This window comes from Drosophila nasuta, chromosome 3 (assembly GCF_023558535.2).
Source record: "Drosophila nasuta strain 15112-1781.00 chromosome 3, ASM2355853v1, whole genome shotgun sequence".
NCBI classification, from domain to species: Eukaryota; Metazoa; Arthropoda; class Insecta; order Diptera; family Drosophilidae; genus Drosophila; species Drosophila nasuta.
The window spans coordinates 32,383,918-32,404,201 of NC_083457.1; the positions used below are offsets into that span (position 1 = coordinate 32,383,918).

The 20,284-nt window shown below is 36.6% G+C and overlaps 1 protein-coding gene across 18 annotated transcripts in view; it reads right to left on the reverse strand.

The window, feature by feature from the left end:
- Positions 1-559: 559 nt before the first annotated feature.
- Positions 560-20,284, reverse strand: part of LOC132788814 (potassium channel subfamily T member 2) — a 145,605-nt gene continuing 125,880 nt past the window's right edge. For 4 of the 18 annotated variants that reach the window (XM_060796429.1, XM_060796422.1, XM_060796430.1 and 1 more), the window contains 13 exons: positions 17,616-17,972; positions 17,381-17,531; positions 12,987-13,092; positions 12,688-12,903; positions 12,462-12,625; positions 11,668-11,779; positions 11,408-11,593; positions 11,128-11,334; positions 7,306-7,476; positions 6,709-6,914; positions 5,295-5,637; positions 3,314-3,502; positions 561-3,252 (listed from right to left, as the gene is read on the reverse strand). In XM_060796429.1, coding sequence (XP_060652412.1) covers positions 2,971-3,252; positions 3,314-3,502; positions 5,295-5,637; positions 6,709-6,914; positions 7,306-7,476; positions 11,128-11,334; positions 11,408-11,593; positions 11,668-11,779; positions 12,462-12,625; positions 12,688-12,903; positions 12,987-13,092; positions 17,381-17,531; positions 17,616-17,972 — 2,690 coding nt within the window. In that variant the 3' untranslated portion in view covers positions 561-2,970. Of the gene's footprint in view, positions 3,253-3,313; positions 3,503-4,851; positions 5,638-6,708; positions 6,915-7,305; positions 7,477-11,127; positions 11,335-11,407; positions 11,594-11,667; positions 11,780-12,461; positions 12,626-12,687; positions 12,904-12,986; positions 13,093-15,456; positions 15,533-15,568; positions 16,051-17,380; positions 17,532-17,615; positions 17,973-20,284 lie in introns of those variants that run through there. The other 14 variants (XM_060796419.1, XM_060796423.1, XM_060796417.1 and 11 more) reach the window with 11 other exon arrangements.

Below are 20,284 nucleotides of genomic sequence, written 5' to 3' on the forward strand. Positions count from 1 at the left end.
AGTCGACAGCAACTTCACACTTTAATCAATTTCACTTTTCGTTTCGACCAATACTTGCGCGTGCGAATCACCATTTCGACCTATTTTCAATGCAGCCAGTAGCTGGGAAATACCAGTCGAATGCTGCAGAGGCCACTGACATTTCATTGATTTTCCCCAATGAAATATCAGGCGAACAAACGTGACAGCAAGTTCACCCACCCTTAGCGGAGACAAGTTCTACCAAATCTCTTAGCAATTTTCAAACCCTCATTTCGACCAATGTATGTCATTGACCTATTTTGATGCCGCGCGACAACTGGCATTTATTTCATTGATTTTGTAGTGAAACAACCAGGCGAACAAAATCAGCCGCAACTGCGTTGTTGTGTGCTCTTCAATTCGCATTTAGACGTTAAATTTTGAAAGGCAATAAATACGCATTGCTGTCAGACAATATTTATTAATAGTGGTGTATTATCAAAGGCTCAAACCAATTTATTTTCATTTTACTATTTTTGCATTTCTCATTCCAGTTCCCTAAACAATAAAAACAATACTTTTTTTCAGTTTTCATCAACTATATTTTGAATTTATTGTAAGTTTCATGTTGTCTGCCTTAAAGATCAGAGTTAAATATTACAGCAAGTTTTATATATATGTATATATAATCTAACCATAATATGCTCTCTATAGCAATTATACATTATTAAATAAGTACATTTGTTGTTTTTGTTTTATTATTAATTGTTTGCTTTTGTTAATTGTTATTTGTGGTTCTTTCTTTCTCTTGCTTCATATGCAATTGAGGGCGTCGCCCTTAGCTGAGTTTTGTACATTGAGACATTGACTAATTGCTAAGTTGTAGTGGCTGCTAAGTACATTACTTAGTGTTATACAATATAGATACTATATATGTTTGTTTTTCTTTTCTTTTAGGTGTGCTAAGCTTAGGCTTATCTAGGCGTGCATGTCGCTGCATGCACACTTTTCTGTAGGTTCTTGAGACACTGGAATGCATATCATGATCATATTTAGTATAATTAATATTCTTTTCTTCGAAATATGATCGAGTAAAATTCACTTATAAAACTGTCTGTGCTCTACATATTATAATCGAGTGTGTGTTTTAGTGTGTATGTGTGTGAGTGTGAGTGTGGGTAGGTACTTTGTATAGGCTAATTAATAAATTTCCTTGTATTATTGGGACGTGTCTGGGTTCAGCTTAGTTAGGTGCCTCCTTTAATACTTCTTACTACAATTACAAATACAATACAATTAGTTGGGTGTGAGTTATACATAAAAGTATACATCGTTACTATATATACAGTTATTTGGGGAGGTGCTGGGTTCTTCTTCATCTTCTTCTGTGTATAGCTCATTGGGATCTTGGTACAGTTTTTTTCGTATAGCTATTAGGCTTAGGCTTTGAGCACGGCCCTCAACCGAACTAAGTGCTTATCTACTAAATACTCGTACATATTTAATTTGTATTCATAATTTATAGAACTAGTTTCGTTTGTTTTGCGCATTTTTTATAGTTTAAGTTCTAATAGTTTGTTTTGCAGCAGTTCCTTGAAATGCTTCGATCTTAAACATATCTCTACTATATACAGCAACTACATAGTATAGTTTTTGTTTTCTTTTCGATTTTATAATTTTTTAAATTTGTTTTTTTTTATACTTTGTTGTTGTTTCGTAAAGCATTAGAGTATACCAAAGCCGTTCTGAAAACCGTTTTTCTCGACACATTTTCAAGTTATACATATTATATTTCAAAAAAAAAACAGAATTTCGGTGATGTGTGGTACGAAAACATTGATAGCACCTTTCTTAAAAGTAATAAAGGGAAAATATCAAAGTGATAACTGTGCAACATATGAAACCTAAGGAAGTTGCTGTGAGAATTGTATTTTATAAATATTGCATAATAATCTTAAATAAAGTCAATAACAAATGGATCAATATAATAATCTGCCTATAACTAAGTTATATACATAGTATAATATAATCTTCTTTTTTTTAGCTAAAAAGCTTTTCTTTTTTTTTGAAATTTATTTAATGCCCTTTTATTTAATGTTGAGCCTATTTTGTTCAGGGGGCAGCTAATTGTCATTAGAGATATGCTAGAAATGAATCGACTTTTGATTAAAAACTATTTTGAATGCATTATCAACTAAATACACATACATACATGGGTGATGTATGTGCATATGTACAGCTAGCTAATTGGTTAATACCTCATTCATATGCCAATAGTTTAACTACTTTGTTGTTCCCAAAAACACAATTGCCTCATTTGAATATAAAGCATACCGAACGAATTTCGAATACAATTTATTGCTACTCATATACTTATTAGACATAGTTTTGTAATAAGCAAAACGATAATCATCATCATCTTCATCATCATCATTATTATTATCGTCTCGAGACCACACCCTATGGATATTGTATTATAAAGGCTACGCTTCACTTGGCTATTTACGCAAAATAAATAAATGGGAAATTGGTGGAGCGGGGGTGCGGGGACACGCCTCTACAGGCGTAGATACTAGAATTAACACATTAGCTGAGACACACACCACAGACACTGACAGGCTACACTGACTGCTATCGGGTGGGTTGGATAGATAAATACATATATTAGCTCATTAGCTTAGAGATGGAAGCGTGACACGATAAAAGGGTATTTAGTGGATAAATGAACAAAAAGCTAACTGAATGATTTGAATTAAAATTCAATTTGATTTTCCTTTCGTTTCGTGTTTGTATCAATTCCTAGCTCGTGTCACGCAACCATCGCTAGCTCGCTTAGATAATGTTTAGAATCTAATTAGCATTGGACTGGGGTTGTACAGCAGTTAGCCCTAACATTACACAAGTTGCCACCTAGAACTTATCTCTACGTCTGTGTGTGCTGGCCGTATTCTATATCCACTTGTTCTTCGACATCGATGAGCGGAGTCGGCGACCCCACATAAGGTTGTATCATACAATCGTGCCCTGCAGATGCTGCGGCGACGACACCTGCGACGACTGCGGCAGCGAATCCTGCGCCTGCAGCGTGGCACCCGACGACGTGCTCGGTCCCGGTCCCAGATCTGCGGTGTTGATGGCGAGCGATGAGCTGGCACCCAGCATGCCACCACTTGAGCTGCCGCCCAGCGCTGAGGGATTGATGCCACCGACACCGCCGCCTCCCAGGACACAGGGGACACCCAACATGGGCGTGGGCTCCTCTGGCGGCGTGACCTGCAATGAAATTTGATTCTAAACGGGGGAATTAGTTGAAGAGATGATGCAAGAATGAATATAATGGGATTTAGTTTACCTCCATGCCGATGCTGCCGTTGAGGGAAATCTTGATGGGATTACTGTGATTCGTTGCCTGCATGAGCGTTGTGAAGTGACTGATGCCGATCTCCTCCAGCGATGACTTGCGTCTGCCATGACTAACCCCAACGCTGGGCAATCCCTGACGCAGCGAGGAGGAGCGACGCAACAGAATGTCGTTGTCGATCTGCAAGAGACAAGAATGGAGAAGGGATTCCGACCAGAAATGGCGGATATTAGCCAACGTTTTGTGGCAGCTTAACAAATGGCCCAAAACTCAAGACACACACAAAAAAATTACACATACAAATTTAGCAAATTGGCTACAATAACATTTGTTTCTTTCTTTTTTTTGTTGACTTAATATTTTTGCAAACAATGTGGCAAGACACATATTCGAACTCAAGTGCGTGTTGCACGCTTCTTCTTGCGGTAATATTTATTTTCTTTCATTTTTTTTTGTGGGGTGCAACCAACACGATTAACGGAAACGGAAACGTGATGTGGATTTATCCGTTGCGTGCGTGCTTTATGGTTATGAATGCTTGCTGAACTTGTTGCTGAGTTGTTGTTCTGGTTGTTGTTGTAGTTCATCATATGGCTGTTGTTGTTGTACTGGTTGTTGTTGTTGTAGAGTTGCTCTTGCGGCTGTCGAGTGCTGCGGCTTTCGAACGCGACTTTTCGTTTTCGATATTCGATTGTGAAATGGATTTGCGAGACTTTTACAAAAAAACAGAATGCAACCAAATTTTGATGCTCTGTGTGTGTATTGCTTTGGTTGGTGTTTTTGCATATGTGTGTGTGTGATTTGAGTGATTGAGAGCGATTGTTGCCATTTATAATGTGCTGCGACATACAACAATTCTGTCTAAGTGTCCGTGTTAGCCAATTGGTTTTTCGAAAAGAGTCAAACAATAAGTTCGCTTCGACATGCCGAAGGTAGGTAACCTTTGCAGGCATAAGAGAGCGATTATAGTTAAGTTGCTGTAGGTTCTGAATTACACTTTTAAGTTCTCAATCTGGTTTTAAAATTGATTATTTTTGATCATTGGTTCTTACCATTTTCCAATTAATAATTTGATTTATAAGTTCTTATAATTTGAAATAACTAAAAATTACCCCTTACTTAATTTTGCAACTTTCATATTTTGTGATCTTATTCTAGATAATTTAAAATTTATTATTTTCTTTTTTCCTTTTCACTGACCCATTTCCCATTAATAATTTAATTTATAAGTCATTCAGATTTGAAAAAACTAGAAATTTCCACATAACTTAAACATGAATTACTCAATTTTTCAACTCAAATTTGTATATAAACTTTTATATTTTCTCATTCTATTATAGACGATTTAAAATTGATTGTTATTAGCATGTTTGCTGACCCATCCTATTAATAATTTAATTTATAAGTCCTTAAGACTTGAAAAACTATAAATTTCCACATAACTTATATTTTAATTACACAAATTTTAAGCTCAATTTTTTCTAGAAACTTGTGTCATTTGATCTGATTTTTTTTTTTAAGATGAATTCAACATGATTTTGTATGTAGAAAAATCGCATTAATTTGTATTCTTTATATTCTCGGAAAATATTCATAATAAATCACTTTAATTCGTTCTTTTAATTTACTGCAAAGGCTCTAAAAAAATGATAACAGTATGTAAGGAGTTTTTGTTATTGCTGCTGATAGCTGTGCATCTATTGGGCGCCAGAGTTGCTAGAGAGTGAGCATGCTTGAACATTAAGAACGTTGGCAACTCTGGCGAATGCTAAATACATTCACAGTTATCGGCTCGATGTGAACACAAAGTGAACGTTAAAAGTGTCAATCAAACGTGAACAGAAACCGGAAAGAGGTTAAAGGCGAACCGAACGTGTCATAAATTGTGGGGAAAGGTATAGAGATCGATAGTGACAGAGATAGAGATAGATAGAGAGAGAGAGAGAGAGGGAGATAGAGAATAATAGCCAACCCGCAATGAGTTACTCCTGCCGCGCTGTGAGCCAACCACCGTCGGACTGTCGGGTAGAGAAAGAGAATTCGATTTAATTTGCTGCATCGGGGGCGTACAGCGCTGCGATGATCCATACCCGGCCAATGTCTGAACGCTCTGCATTTGCATTGGGTTCAAACCGGCGATGCCGGAGCCGCGACGCGAACCAGCTCCGACGGCGGTGTTGGGCATATTTGGCATTTGTGGACCGCATGTGGCTCCCAAGTTGATGTTCGAACAGAACGAGATGTTCGACTTGCGCCTCGAATTGTGGCGTTCGAATGTCTTTTGGGCCGAAAACGGTGAAGGTCGCACCAAATAGCTGTGAAGTGAATTTAAGCAACGATTAATATCGAGTTAAATGAAATTTAAGTTATATTTCAAATTAAATTAAAATGTATTTATACTTGTAGAGATGGAATATTACTAAAATACATAATTAAAACGAGTTAGAAAGCTACAGTCGAGTGTGCTCGACTGTGAGATACCCGCTACCCATTTTGAGTAAAAGCAATATATTTTGTGGTATAATTCTCAAAACATACCAATTATACTACAAAAATACTAAAAATATATTTTTGGGGTATTATTATTAAAATATACCAAATTTACCAAAATACCAAAAATATACCAAATGGTATATTTGGTATATCGATATAGTACCGCATTAAAAATATACCATAGACGGCACAATATACCAGATTGTCGGCCAAAGCAAATTAGACCCCTAGTAATAAGTAGGCGTTTTTGCCCATACAAAAGTATTTCTTTAATAACTTCGACAATTTTTATCTGATCGCAACCATAAATACTATAGTTATTATTGTATATACCAAAATTCGCAATTCTAGCTTTACAATTACGCTTTATATTCGATTTTTTGATTTGCGGGGACGGAAGTGGGCGTGGCAAAATTTTGAAATAAACTTGATCTGCGTGCAAACATAACAAATGCTGTCGAAAAAAAATTATAGCTCTATCTCTTATAGTCTCTGAGATCTAGGTGTTCATACGGACAGACGGACAGACGGACAGACACACAGACGGACAGACGGACATGGCTAGATAGTCTCGGCTGTTGATGCTGATCAAGAATATATATAATTTATGGGGTTGGGGATGCTTCCTTCTACCTGTTACATACATTTCCTGCCGGCACAAAGTTATGATACCCTTCTACCCTATGGGTAGCGGGTATAAAAAACTAATATATGACAAACAAAAAATATATAAGTAAATATTACCTAAATAAAATAAATAATTCAAATAAAATAAACTAAATAAATACAATTTATAAAATAAAAAATAAATAAAATAATCAAAATAAACTAAGATGATTGATTATGAAAAATGAAGTATTATCATTAGCGATTTTATTGCCTCTGTAACTCACATGAGATCGCCCTCCTCCAGCTTCAGATCACAGCTCGGATTGATTATCACATAGGACAGATGATTGCGCTTCTCGCTGACATCGTCGTAATCGATGGTGGGCAGATTCAATGACTCCATGCGACTACGCACTAGATTCGCGATTTCCGCTCGCTCGATCTGTTGGGCATGATTATCGCGTGCCTCGTCGGCCAAATTGATCGAGTACTGCAAGAGATGTTGATGATGATTTCAATGCAAAGCAGTCACAAAACAATATAAAATTCGAATTCAAATAATTGCTATTCACACTTGTCGATGTGTCTCTATGTATGTGTTCGACTGTGTGTGTGAGTGTGCGATTGAGTGTGTGTGTGTGTAGAGGATAATATATGTTTGTGCAACTAATGAGACGAACTCGTTGTTATTGTTATTGGGGGTAGAGTCAGGCATCCATATCCAAGAGCATGCTGAAAGAAGCGTTCAAGAACCCAAAACCAAAATCCAAAACCATAATCGTAACCAAAACGAACCTACCTCACGGATGTGGCAGACAGACACAGAGAGAGCATTTCAGCTATGGGATGGGATGAGGAGATGGGGCATGAGTGATACTTACGGATGATCCCTTCCGCTCCGAGCAGCCACCGAGACAGTTGACCGACTTCTGACGGGGACGGTAACTGCCTGTGCCTGTGGCGCCACCTGACGACGGCGGTCGATACGTAACACCTCGGAGCATTTCCGTGCTGTCCTTTGTCGAATCTGGGGTGCCAGTCTCCTCATCATACTGTGCACAACACCCCAACACCATATATAATCGAGATTGTTGTTGTTTGTTGTGGTATGCAAATTTGATGAAATTTCGGTTAAACACAAAATGATTTACATATTTAATTGATTTTTAATTGAAATGGCAGATTGTTAAAACTTCATTTATGCATGATGGATTTTTCGTGTGTATGTGTGTTGGTTTTTTTCTTCATTTTTTTTTTTTTGTTAAAGTATAATTCGGGCGCTGCTTTTATGTTCATTTAATGTAAACGATGTTTTCATTAATAGTAATACATATTTTTTTTGCATTGTTTCGTGTGCGGCCAAACAATGTAACATTTAATGTGTGTGAAACTGCAAACATGCCAGTTGCGAGTCAAGTTTAAACAATTACAACTAAAAGCCATAAACATGTCAAACAAAGTTTTGTATTTAGCTCACTTCTCAAATAAAATCCAATTAAAATACAAATTAATCCCAAAAGCATTTTCACTTTCTGTATAAAAAGCAATGCACAATAAAAATGAATAATGTAATTGAAATTAAATTCATATTGAATTAAAGGTGCCTGCAAAAGCGCATATTAAATTTATTTTGTTTTTTGTTTTGTTTTTTTTTTTTGCTACTATCACTAAACTCTACACTAAATTAATCTATAGATAGATTCAACTAATTCGAATATACTACCAATTAGCACTTAATGAAACAGTTCTCTAAGCTTTTGCTAAACTTTGCTAATTACTATTGATTTTTTTTTTGTGTTCAGCATTTTCAACTGCACAATTTGCAAAGTTTGTGGAACAAATTGCACGCAAAGTGATTAAAGGCGAAAAAGTTTGGTGCAAATTGCAATGAAAATGGGAAATTTGTGTTGTGATACAAACTGAGCAACAATGTTGGCGAATCGATCATCAAATTTCTTGCTATAAATTATATTTCGAGGTTATTTTAATCAGAGAACATAATTATTCAAATTAAGACAAAAAGGCAGGGGTTTGAGGAGAAACTGGCTAGCAAAATTGATTTCGTTCGAAAATATGAGCGGTGCCACATGCCCTCGAATATTTGCAGTACTTTTTCTTTAGCAGTTACACCAACCTTATGGAACTTGGCTGCTCTGGGTTGAGTATTTGCTAGTTAAACCTACCCAAGTGTTCAATTTGCATATTTGAAATTGTATTTGCAAATTTCTTTCTTTAATTTACAAATTTGATTTTGTTGGCCATAAACTAAATATAGAATAGAGCCAATTGTTATGGTTGAAGAATCTGTGGCTATTATATCGAATTATATTTGGCATTATTGCGAATTATATTTGGCACTTTCGCTGTCTAGTCTGCAAAAGCTGATGAGGTTTATATGAATGCAACAGGTTTTACATTACACCGACTTTAAAATGTAGACCAACATGGGAAGTATCGATTAACAACTTGTTTGTTTAAAACTGGGAAAATTTACAACAGAAAAGCGAAAAAAGAGAACTTAAAATATTTTTATATTCGGACCTGGACGGTGGAATGTGAAATTCGCCATGCGGCAGGTCACGTAAACTAAACACAGACACGAGATTACAACAGCATGGGACACGAGAGCAACGGTCAAAGATAGAGTCTGAGTTGGGGAAACAGCGAGAAGGAGGGAAGTGTTGTGTTTGATGGTATCAAAAGCACCTATTGGTAATGCTTTCTCTATATAGTGTGTTGTATGTGAATGAATATGTCCGAGAGTATGTGTGTGTGAGCGTGGCCAGCTTTTATCCTGTGGTGCAGGAGACACAACAAGCAAATGCAATCAACTAATTAAGGGGTGCATGCAAAACCAAACTTAACAAACGGAAACAACAAAAAATAGAAGAACTTAACAAACAGCAAGCTTTAATAGGGGAACAAGAAGTAGAGAGAGAGAGAAAGAGAGAAAGTCATGCAAGCGCTCCTAACAAACTGTAACTAGGAACTATAGAGAACACTCATACACATGCACATGCACACATGCGAGCGTTCAACACTCGTACGATAAGCAAAATGCATTCAAGACACAAATATTGGCCATAGAGATAGATAGCTAAGCTAAGCTAATGTAGCACTAAGAGTTGTGGACTAATGACTAATGAGGCAGGCAAGTGAGAAGAAGTATTGCATGATATGTTTTTTTTTTTTAAATATTTAGTTTCCATATTAATTTGTTTGTTTTGTTTTGTTTATTGTAGTTGTTGGTTTTTTCTAGTCTATAAAAAATACATGTTTATTCATCACTCACTGCGTGCGCGTGTGCGTTTTTCATTTTCAAGATTGTTTTTCTTTTTTTCAGTTTCAGTTTTTCCTTTTTGATTTTAATAGCTGGTCAAGTCCAATACAAACGCAAATCAATTAGTTTAGTTTAGTCGCTTGAGACATTTGTAAAAAATGTTAACGGGGCGTATGCGTAATTTGTTATCTCAGTCAATTTGATTCTTTTTTTTTTTCTTTTTGCTCACACAAAATCAATTGTTTTTGGGGGGGTTCAGTGAATTTTTAGGGGTAGGTTCAGTGTTAATTTGTGGGCCACTTCGATAATCATATCATTAGCTAATGCATTGATGGGAGAAGGGGTGGTGGCAGGGGGGAGGGGTGGAGAAAGGTAACGCCAAGTTCTGAGAGTATGTTCATGTAAAAGAAAAACAACTATTTCGACAATATTTTTTTGTTTTGGGTTGGTTGATTGATAGATATATGTACAAAAATTGATACTAAATCAGCACGCTATGCTTTGGATTAATGATTGATTCATATAATATGTATATAGAGTATTTGGGAAGTACTTGGGTGTGGGGATCTTTCGTCTAGGTACTTGGAATAAAAATTCTAGAAATCTTTCAAAAGCAATTTTAAACTTTACGTTAATCGAAAATTAGTTTGTATTTGTTTTTTTTTTATCTTTTACGAGTACGTTTTGAGTATTAGTTTGAAAAAGAGTTTGTATATATATATATATTAGCTGAGTAGTAGTATAGTATAAGAGTACTTATAATAGAAGTATATATTTATATTTATATATATATTGTATAATTATGCAAATGAAGTTAAGTTAAGTTAAGTTAAGGATTGTTAAGGCGCAGACTCGTCTCAAATGCAGTTAGTATCGAAGCGTAAGCGTGTGATTTAAAAATAAGTGGAAAAAACTAAAGTGAAATTAACTAAAAATATAATTATTATGCCTGTTGAATTGGAAATGATAACAAAATATTTCAAAATGAAAGGCTAACACAAATTAATTAAGATTTGTGTACCTAATTTGTTAAGGCGAATCAAACAAGTTTCGATTAGAAATCAATCGAAATTATGTGAGCAAGAGAGGTAGAGACAGAGATAGAGAGTTAGAGAGAGAGAAAGAGACAGGCTGTGTGTGTGTGAGAGAGAGATAGAGAGTGGGAGTGAGTAAGAGTAGTAGATTGTGTGTGTGTGTCTGTGATTGGATTTGTTTAGTTTAGTTTGTGCTGCCAAAGACATTTGGCTAAATGGAAAATTCTTTTTCTGTTCTACTTTCTTTCTTTGTTTTTTTGTTTTGAGGGCCCAAAAGTTGAAAATTTGTTGTTAGTTTAAACTGATTTGATAATCTCTTTATTTAGCAGTTATTGCTGCTGCTGTTGTTGTTGTAGTTGTTGTTGTTATTGCATTTGTTTTGGACTCACCGATGGACGCAAGCGCACACAATGCCTGCTGAAGGCGGAGAAGGGTCCCCATCTTTCGACCGGCGAGTTACTCACATGTGATGTGTCCGCATTCGATGTGTCCTGTGTGCGATAAATGCCAATGGGTATTTCGCAGGTGGTCGAACAGAGTTTCTGATACAATCGCCCATAGGTGCGTATCCACATATCGTCTTTAGTGATGCGCATCTACAGAAAGAGAGAGAGCGACGATTAAGTCATCCATTAGACAAATTAGGCAAACTCAGACTCCTCAGCTTACCGAGGTGAGAAATCCGCTGCCTGGAGCCTGATCAATGCCCAGCAGCAGGCGCACAAAGGTAATCACATAATCCTTGACAAACGCCTGATAGAGCAGCGTGTCCAGCATCGAGGCACTGAAGACCGCACCGGCGGCGAAGGGGAGACGAAACATGTACGAGATGTGTGAACCGCGCTCCTTCTCGCGCTGCAATTAAGTGAGCGACAAATTAACCAATGACAACTGCAGCGAACGCAGCTCTGGGCCACCTCTCTACCGACCTTCTCCATTTTGCTCAGGTGCAGCGCGTATTTGTCGTGCGCCCGGAACTGCATGAATCTCATGTTCGAGCTCTGCGACAGCTCCGTGATGCTCTTGATGCTCGGAAAGAATCTGCAGAGGAGTTCGATTCAAGTTCGATTTAGTTGTAGAAGTGTTTGATATATTTGAAAGACAACTTAATAGTCACATCATACATATACTTTCAAAAGTAAATAGTAAATATAAATAACAATAAATATAAATTGTAAATAGGCAACTGCAAAAAGTATCTTTAAGTATCTTGAATGGATTTAGAACTTGTTCTAATTAAGATTTTGATTTTTTATTAACTTAAACAGATAATAGCTAAGAAATAGGAATTAAATTCTAATTCTTAGTTCACATTTTAGTTAAGTTAATTTCAAAGTAATTTAATTTAGTAAAAGCAGATGATCTTGTTGCTCAGTAAAAATCAGCTTAAGAGTTTGGTTAGTGGTCGACTTAATTGTTGTTGTGCAAAAATCAACTCAATAGAGAAAAAATGTCATAATGTCATAAGTAATAAAGTGACTAATTTTATTGGCTCTTTTTGAGCTGTTGAATATTCGGAATATATTGAATTGTATTGAAGTGGACAATGAACGTTTCTGATAACCCAATAATAGAAATAGATTCAATACTTTTTTTATCATAAATATTATTATTGAAATAATCATTTAATAATTTCAAATGAAATTGCCTTTTATACAATTGCAATTACTAAATTAAATTCTATATGCAATCACATTCATTGAATTGTATTTTGCCCACTTACTTGAACATATTCTGCACTGCCACGATTGTGTTGCAGTCGGAAAGGGAATCCTCCTCGGCGGAATTGGAAAGCTCCTTGTTGACCACGACGACGCTCTCGGCCAGCGTGATTCCCGCTCGCAGCAGATCGTCAAGGCAGTCGATGGAACCAAGCATCCAGTAAACCTGCAAAAGGACACTTTGACATACACAGCTACTCCTCGAAGGAGCTTCAGCTTAAAACTTACCAGCGGGAAGTAGGAGAGGGCATCGAGAAAGGCGACATCGGGACGACGCTCGAGCAGTAAGATGATGGGATTCAATGAGGTCTTTGAACGGAAGTGAGCACGCAGCGGAATGATGAAGTTGTAGATGCCATTCGAGGCATAGTCAGCGGCCAGAATGATGGTCTTGTTCTGCCACTGATACTCCTTGGCATTGCGATAACTGCAGTGCTCGCAGACCTGTCCAGAAAGAAAGTGAAAGGGGGAAACCAAACGAGGAATTGAGGATTGAAGTGTGGTTAAGTGATTGGACTGCCACTCACCTGGGCCAACTGCAGGCAGCAGAGTGGTTTCTTCTCTTTGAGCAGGTAGCAGAGAGTCGGACTGACACCGATGAAGGGCGACACTGGGGGAAATCCTTTGACAATACTGCAATGGACAATCGGAGCGAATACGAGTGTGAAAAGTGTCCCCGATTGCGGAAGGGAAAAGCGCTTTTCGTGTTAGCCCAAAACCAAACCAAAATCAAAAGAAGGTGCAGGGAATGAGCATTGACAGGCGACAGGCGACAGGCAACACTTGGAGGCAAGGAATAGAGTGTCTGGGAACAACTTGCAACAAACTACGACAACAACAACAAATTACAACAAGAGCTTGCAACTTATTCTCTATGTTATTTTTTCTGTACAATGTTTCTTGTTTTTTTTGTTTGAGGTATGTAACATGCAATTAATGTGGGGCAACGTAGTGTTTGTCTTCTCTGGACCCTTTGTTGAGACTTTGGCCTATCCTCGAGTTGCGTTCTTATTGTGGCAAACAACCTAAATGCACAACCAGAACAAGAAGAACTGCAACAACAGCAGCAACAGCAACAACTACAGCTGCCTACAATAGATAACATGAACTGAGGGAAGCGACAACTTTTTGGTATGAATGCAAAATGCAACTCAGGCAAAGTAAACAAAAACCAACAACAACAAAAAAAGAAAGCTTGAGTTGTAGCCAAAGCAGAAGCGTAGAAAGAAGCAGAGGAAGAAGCAGATGCAGATGCAGAAGCAGAAGCAGTTAAAGCGGTAACAGCAACAACAACAATAACAAGCGCAACAATATGGTTAAAGAATAGTTGTTGATGCTCGACTATGTGATACGCTGCAAAATGTACATAGTTGAGATAAAATCTATACAAATGTTTGAACAAATTCACTAAGATAAATGTTGCTATTTTCCATATATCTTAATGCTATTAAGTGCTATCTTAGTGCTATTAAGAATAATAGCATTTGACATTTAATTCTGATTAAAAAAGAAATCTATCACAATCTTTAAATTCTCTCAAATATTTCTGTCTAAATTAATGTTTAATTTTTGTTTAGACATACACGTGTTGCAAGGTTCTTGCAATTCTATTCTCAAGTTGACAGTGAATCTTTCTATGTCGATGCTGATTGTAAATTATATTAAATTTGACAATAAAGATGTGTTCACTAAGATAAATGTTACTATTGTCTACGACTCTTAATTTGATTTGATGATTCTGAAGTGCATTTAATTCTAGTAATAAGAATAAAAGCACTTAATGCTTGATGCTGATTGAAAAAGGATTAGAAAATCGGGGAGTTATAAGTTCTAACAACAATGAATATCTTTAATTAAGTTTTGCATAATATTAATACAAACCAACAGATAGGGCTATTATGTGATGAATATTTCTGCTATTACTTTAAAGATTAAGACTTTAAATTTACTTTCTAATGTTTTCAGAGATACTTAGTCTGTTGCATCTTTTTCAATCTAGAATAGATTTTAATCTTAAAATAAGATTTTGATCCTAAAATGCAAATTTAGAACTTGAAGATTCAATCTATAAATCTTATTTCAAGATCGTTCCTTTTAGGATTGAAAAAATCTTAAATCAACATTTTTTTTAAATCTATATTTTTCTCTCTCTGTGTATGTTATATAATAATAATAGCACCATAATGGAAACCTAATAATAACAATATGTTAGATTTGCTTTCTTTAGAACAAATATTTGTTTTTATTACAATTTCCCTAAAGTTAAAATTGAACAGCTAAATCAAATGATTTATAATTCATAAGTTATTAAGTGTTTTGGCAGCTCTTCTCAAAATATTCCTTTTTATAAATGTTAGATGTTGTATACAAATTGATTTCAAAACTGTCTTAGCTATATATGAAAGAGCTGATTTAATCTTATCAGTTTTGTATATAACATTTATGGAAAAGCAGCCATAATATTTAACGAAATAAAGATATTTATAATCTAACCTGAAACCATTGTTGGTAAAGAAAAAGTTTTCAATTTTAAGTCTAAATAACATACTAATGTTAGTACTATATAGAAATAATAGTTTAAGCTACCCACTATCAACACTCGTCCCTTCTACAGGGTATGTGGACAAACAAGAGCAAGAGAGACTTAGATAGAGAAGAGCATCGTCAGCAAATCTCAAGTTGTTGAGGGGGCCACGTTCAAGGTAAACGTTGCAAGTCATTAAAAAATAGCCAGCGGCAGCCAACTAGCAACTGTCGCAACTGGCAAACAAAACATTGCGTAAGCAACAGCGACAAACTAACTGCAATAGCAATAGCAAAAACGAAAGAACAACAATGAGGCAGCGAGACAACGGTAAAGGCAAAACGGATAACAACTCTTCAACAATGGAACATTTGAATAAAAAAAAGTGTCCAGCTGCCACAGAGATACACACGCACACATACAGACTGGCACGTTTTGCCTACACTACTTGCCACAAAACGGCGGCAACTTACCCGGAATAGTCGGCGGCCCACACGGGACGCGCCAGACGCCGCGTCTCAATCGAGCTGCTTGACGTGAATGAAAATGCTGGCGGCTGGCCGAGCATTGAGGTGCCACCGCCACCACCACCGCCAACAGCTGTGGCCATAGCAGCCGCTGCGGTGCTGGTGGTGGTGGTGGTGATGTTGCTGCCACAGCTATCGTGCGAGCAACTGCAGCAGGCGCGTTGCAACTGACGCCGTCGTGCCGCCAGCACAGCCAACGTGCAGGTGCCACCACCGAGGCCACCGAGACCGAGGCCAAGACCGAGATTGAGGCCCATATTCAGCCGCTGGCTGGTGGGCAATGCGCACTCGCTATCGCAGCTGTAGCTCTTCTTCATGGCGCGTCTGCGCAGCGGTGCTGGCCACTCGTAATGCGGTGGTGCTGCTGCTGGTTGTGGTTGAAGTGGCTGTGATAGTGGTTGTGATTGTGGTGCTGCTTGCCCCACCACTGTGGTGGCATTGCAATGGCCACAGGAGCCAGCACCGCGCTGATACGAGTCCTCCGAGGAGCTCATGATGAGCGAATAGGTGCGCGATTGTGGAAAGTGCCCGCCCAAGCAACTGCGAGGAGTTCTTGGAGAGTTAGTTGGGGGTTCATTTCTAAGCTACACTTCAGTGTTTAGTTTAGTGTGGGGATCGGGGTTTGAGGTTTTGCTAAACATCTTCATGTACATCGAATACGACATTTACAAGTACATTCAAGGGGAGAGAGTTCGAGAGCAATACTTTCAGCAAATCTTTGTGAGAAAAGGTTTTAAACTAACGTTTGTTTTAAGTGGAGATTCCAAACTATCTCAACGGAATATGATTTTTAAATAATATATATTTTAAATTGAAATGCTTTTTATCTGATATTTTAGAAACGCTATTTTCAAATAATACATATATGCTAAATTCTAAATTTAAATATAATTTACGTGAAAATATTACCAGACTATGTTATATTTTCAGGTATTTTTGTTAAAGTGTTTACTTGCTGAAAATATCACTCAATTTCAAGGCTGCAACTCTATTTAAAAAAAAGTTAAAGAATTTGTTATGTTATCAAAATAAATTCAATTTCTAAGCCAAAGGTTTAGAAATATTCTTTAGATACGATAGTTTTTATTTTAATTAAATCTAACCTTTTTAAAAATAATTTCAATTTTTGTGAATCTCATTGATTCAAATGATGTCCTAAAATATTTATTTACATTTTCAATCGAATGAAAGTTGATATTAAAAGCATAAGCTAATTTTAGCAAGTCTGAGGATATAAAGTGTATTTATTTTAAGATTCCTTTATCGATTTTATTCGACTTTCAAGTTTTTTTTAACCTTTGTATAAATTATCATATTAAATTATTTATTAAAAATAGATTTATATGAAAAGTAAGGTAAGATATGAAAGAAGTTTTAAACTGTTTTGGAAAATGTATGAGTTTAAGGGAACACATCAAAGAAATTTTAAACGGTTTAGGAAAATCATCAGATGAAAGTTCCAAAGAAGAACATTTAAAGAGTTAGGTAAATTTTACAGGTTTGCAGCCTTGATAGATAGAGCTATATACAATTAATAGCTAAACTAAGTATAGTTGTTGGAGGACAGCTAGAGTAACATTTTGGAATACACTTAAAGGGTTTCGAGCTAGATAGTTATTAACTATGTGAGTTGCACAATTGGATTGTTGGGTGTACACAATACAGTTATATTTTAAGTTAGTTACAAGAATGTTAGCTATACATAAGGGGGAAAGGGGAGGAGAAAGTGCCTCGATTATCAATTAGTTAAGTTTAAAAAGTTTAAATGAAAATTCCGAGTTAGACTTTTAGACGCGCGACACACACAGAAAAACACAGACTGAGTAGAGTTTATTCAGAGTTGGAAATTTGGATTCAGGGGTTGACTTACGCAATCTTCTCGGAAGGCGAACGCCAGGGCATTTCATCATCGATTTCATCGTCGCTCTCGTCACCCTCCTCGCCATCATCGTTGCCGGCAATGCTGAACGACGACGATGTAAACATATCGGGGACAGGCAAAATCGAGGGTCGTCTGCTGCCTGTTGCCAAAGAGAAAGAGAAGTATAGGAAGAAGCTGAGTTAATCTGAGTTCCCCACAAATATTTCCCCCTATTATTTTTTACCTCTACGCTGATTGAGCACATCGGGACTGAGCAGATTGGGATTGTTGGCATACGGCACGTCCAGATGATTGCCCGTTGTGGTCAGTGTGGCAGGTGTTACGCTTAGCGAGGTGCCCATGTTGAGGCCGACCCCTAGGCCACCAGCTGTGGGTCCTGCTCCGCTGGCTCCACTGCTGCTGGATCCACCTTGTCCCATACCTGAGCCACTTGCTCCGCCCATTGTCAGCGGGAGCGTTGTTGTTGTTATCGCTGTCGTTGTTGTGGCCGCCGTCGTTGCCAATTGCGTTGTGCTGACCGTTGTGTCCTTTAGATTTTGCCTTGAGTCCGATATTATCACAGCCGTTGGGTTGTCGCTGGCTACGCACAGCACAGAAAAAGTTTGCAAGTAAAAGTAAAACATTTTTAGTTTCGTCTTAGGTTTAAGTGTTTTTTCGCGCTCGATTTGACTTCAGTGCACTAAAACGCAAGGAGTTATTATGTAAAGCACAAAATATTTAACGCTACTTGAATAAAGTCTTGCTTGCTTAGTACAACAAAATTTAAAAATTCTCTAAAATATCAACCGAAATAACAACAACAACACGACGGTAAAAGAAGCAGAAGCAATCGACGTATACGTAATCGGAAGCAAGAGAGAGCGAGAGCAAAACAGAGAGTGAGAGAAAGAGAGAGAGAATGAGGACTTGTAACGATGTGCAAGAGAAGAAAAAGGACCTGTCGAACTCATTAAAAGTCCTTGCGAAATGCGACCGAAATGTTCAGTTGGCAAACTTTGCTTACTGCCAAGTAAGTTAACCGGCATCCTTGTCAGCTTGCTTGAGCCAATGACATTAGCTGAAAGGGGCACTGAAAATGCCCCATCGGCAATCGGAAGTGAATAAAATTTTGATAGCTTTGAGTTTAAGTTGAATGGTTTGATTTAAATATGATTTTAAAGAATAAAATTGCGCTAGCTTTGCATTTGGGTTGAATACTTTGAATTAAAAAAGACTTTAATCTTTAATCTCTGAAACATTAAAATCGATTATTAAGTAATTGTGTTGAATACACAGAATTTAATTTTTTTAAATAGTGAAAACATTAAAATGACTCGAATTTGCATAAGAACTACTTAGTTTTTATTAAGCTGCTGATAAATTTAAAATAAATCAGTGCTTCATTTAAATTTTCCTAAGTAGATTGTGAGAATTGAAGTGTATTTAGTGGTGATCTCTTTATTAAATATGAATTTAAAATAAAGTAAACAAAGGAAAGTCGAAAACTATTCAATTTGTATTGCAGCTGCTCGAAACAATGAAAACTGAATATTAAATCTTCATGTATTATGTACATTTGAACTAACTCCTTCCTGAAAACCTAAATTTGACCTGAATTTGCAACCACAATAATTTGCCTTCTATTAAGATGCTGTAAAATGGAAAGCAAACATACAATAATAATATTGTATACATTGGAATTAACTGCTTGAAACTGTGAGAGCTGTAATGTATATATTTTTTGAATCAAATATTAAATTTATTTTATATTTACTCCTTGTTTAATGACAGTTGTTATGTACTAAGTTTGTAGAATTTAAAATTACTGACATATTTGAGCAATACTTTCAGTTTTTCGTTCGAAAAGGCTTCAAACTAAATTTTGTTTTAAGTGGAGAGGATGTAAAACAGATTTTTAAATAATAATAATTAATAATAATATACATGTTAAACTAGGATATTATTTATCAGAAGCAGAGCAAGTTACTTTTCAGGTCTTTAGGATGGCATTATAAATTATTTTATAATTCAAATGATTGGGTAAAAAAATCACTTAATTTCAAGCTGGAGAATTTGTTATATTATATTGTTCAAAATAAACTAAATTTATAAGCCGAACGCTTTTGATGCCAGTGATGCATTTGCTGGCATTTTTCAACTAATAATGAAATATATTTAATTGAAAAGTAAAATATATTTTAATTTAAACATCAACTGCTAATTTGCTCCCAATATACATTAAGTTCAAAGCACCATATTAGAATTTTACATTCCCAGTTAATTTTAATTAAATGCATTACATTTAAATTAAATATATTTTAATTAAAATATGTCACAGTTAATTTTCATTTATTTTACGGTAAGTTCCCAGCCATAAGCCTGCTTCATTTTAGCATTTTACATTCCCTAGCTGGCATTTATCAGCTAATGTCATTAGTGCTTTTAGCGTGGCAAAAGTTTTTGCGAAAATATTGACTTTCAGTTAACGCTAGTTTTCGGCTTGTAGTTGGAGCTGAACTTAATTACGGCTGTCCACATACACACACACACAAATACAGAGACCGAGACCAACTAAGGCAACAAGCGGAAGAAGAAGCAGCAGCAGAAACCGAAGCGCGAAGAGAAAAGTTTTTTTGGCTTGCTTAATGAGTTGGACCCAGGCTCATTTGTCGTCGCTTGTTGTGCCTTAATTATACTTACACGAACAGCGACAGCGACAGCAAACTAAATATATTTGAAGCAATATTGTGACACGCAACAGTTGGCGTATGCGGCGTATACGCATTATTATTATTATTGGTGAGGCAACAAATTGTTGCGTGCGCGGTGCGTATAATTTACAATTGACAGGGGACTGGACAAAGGGGACATCAAGAGAGCAATAACTACCATCCAATAACAGAGGCAGGCAAA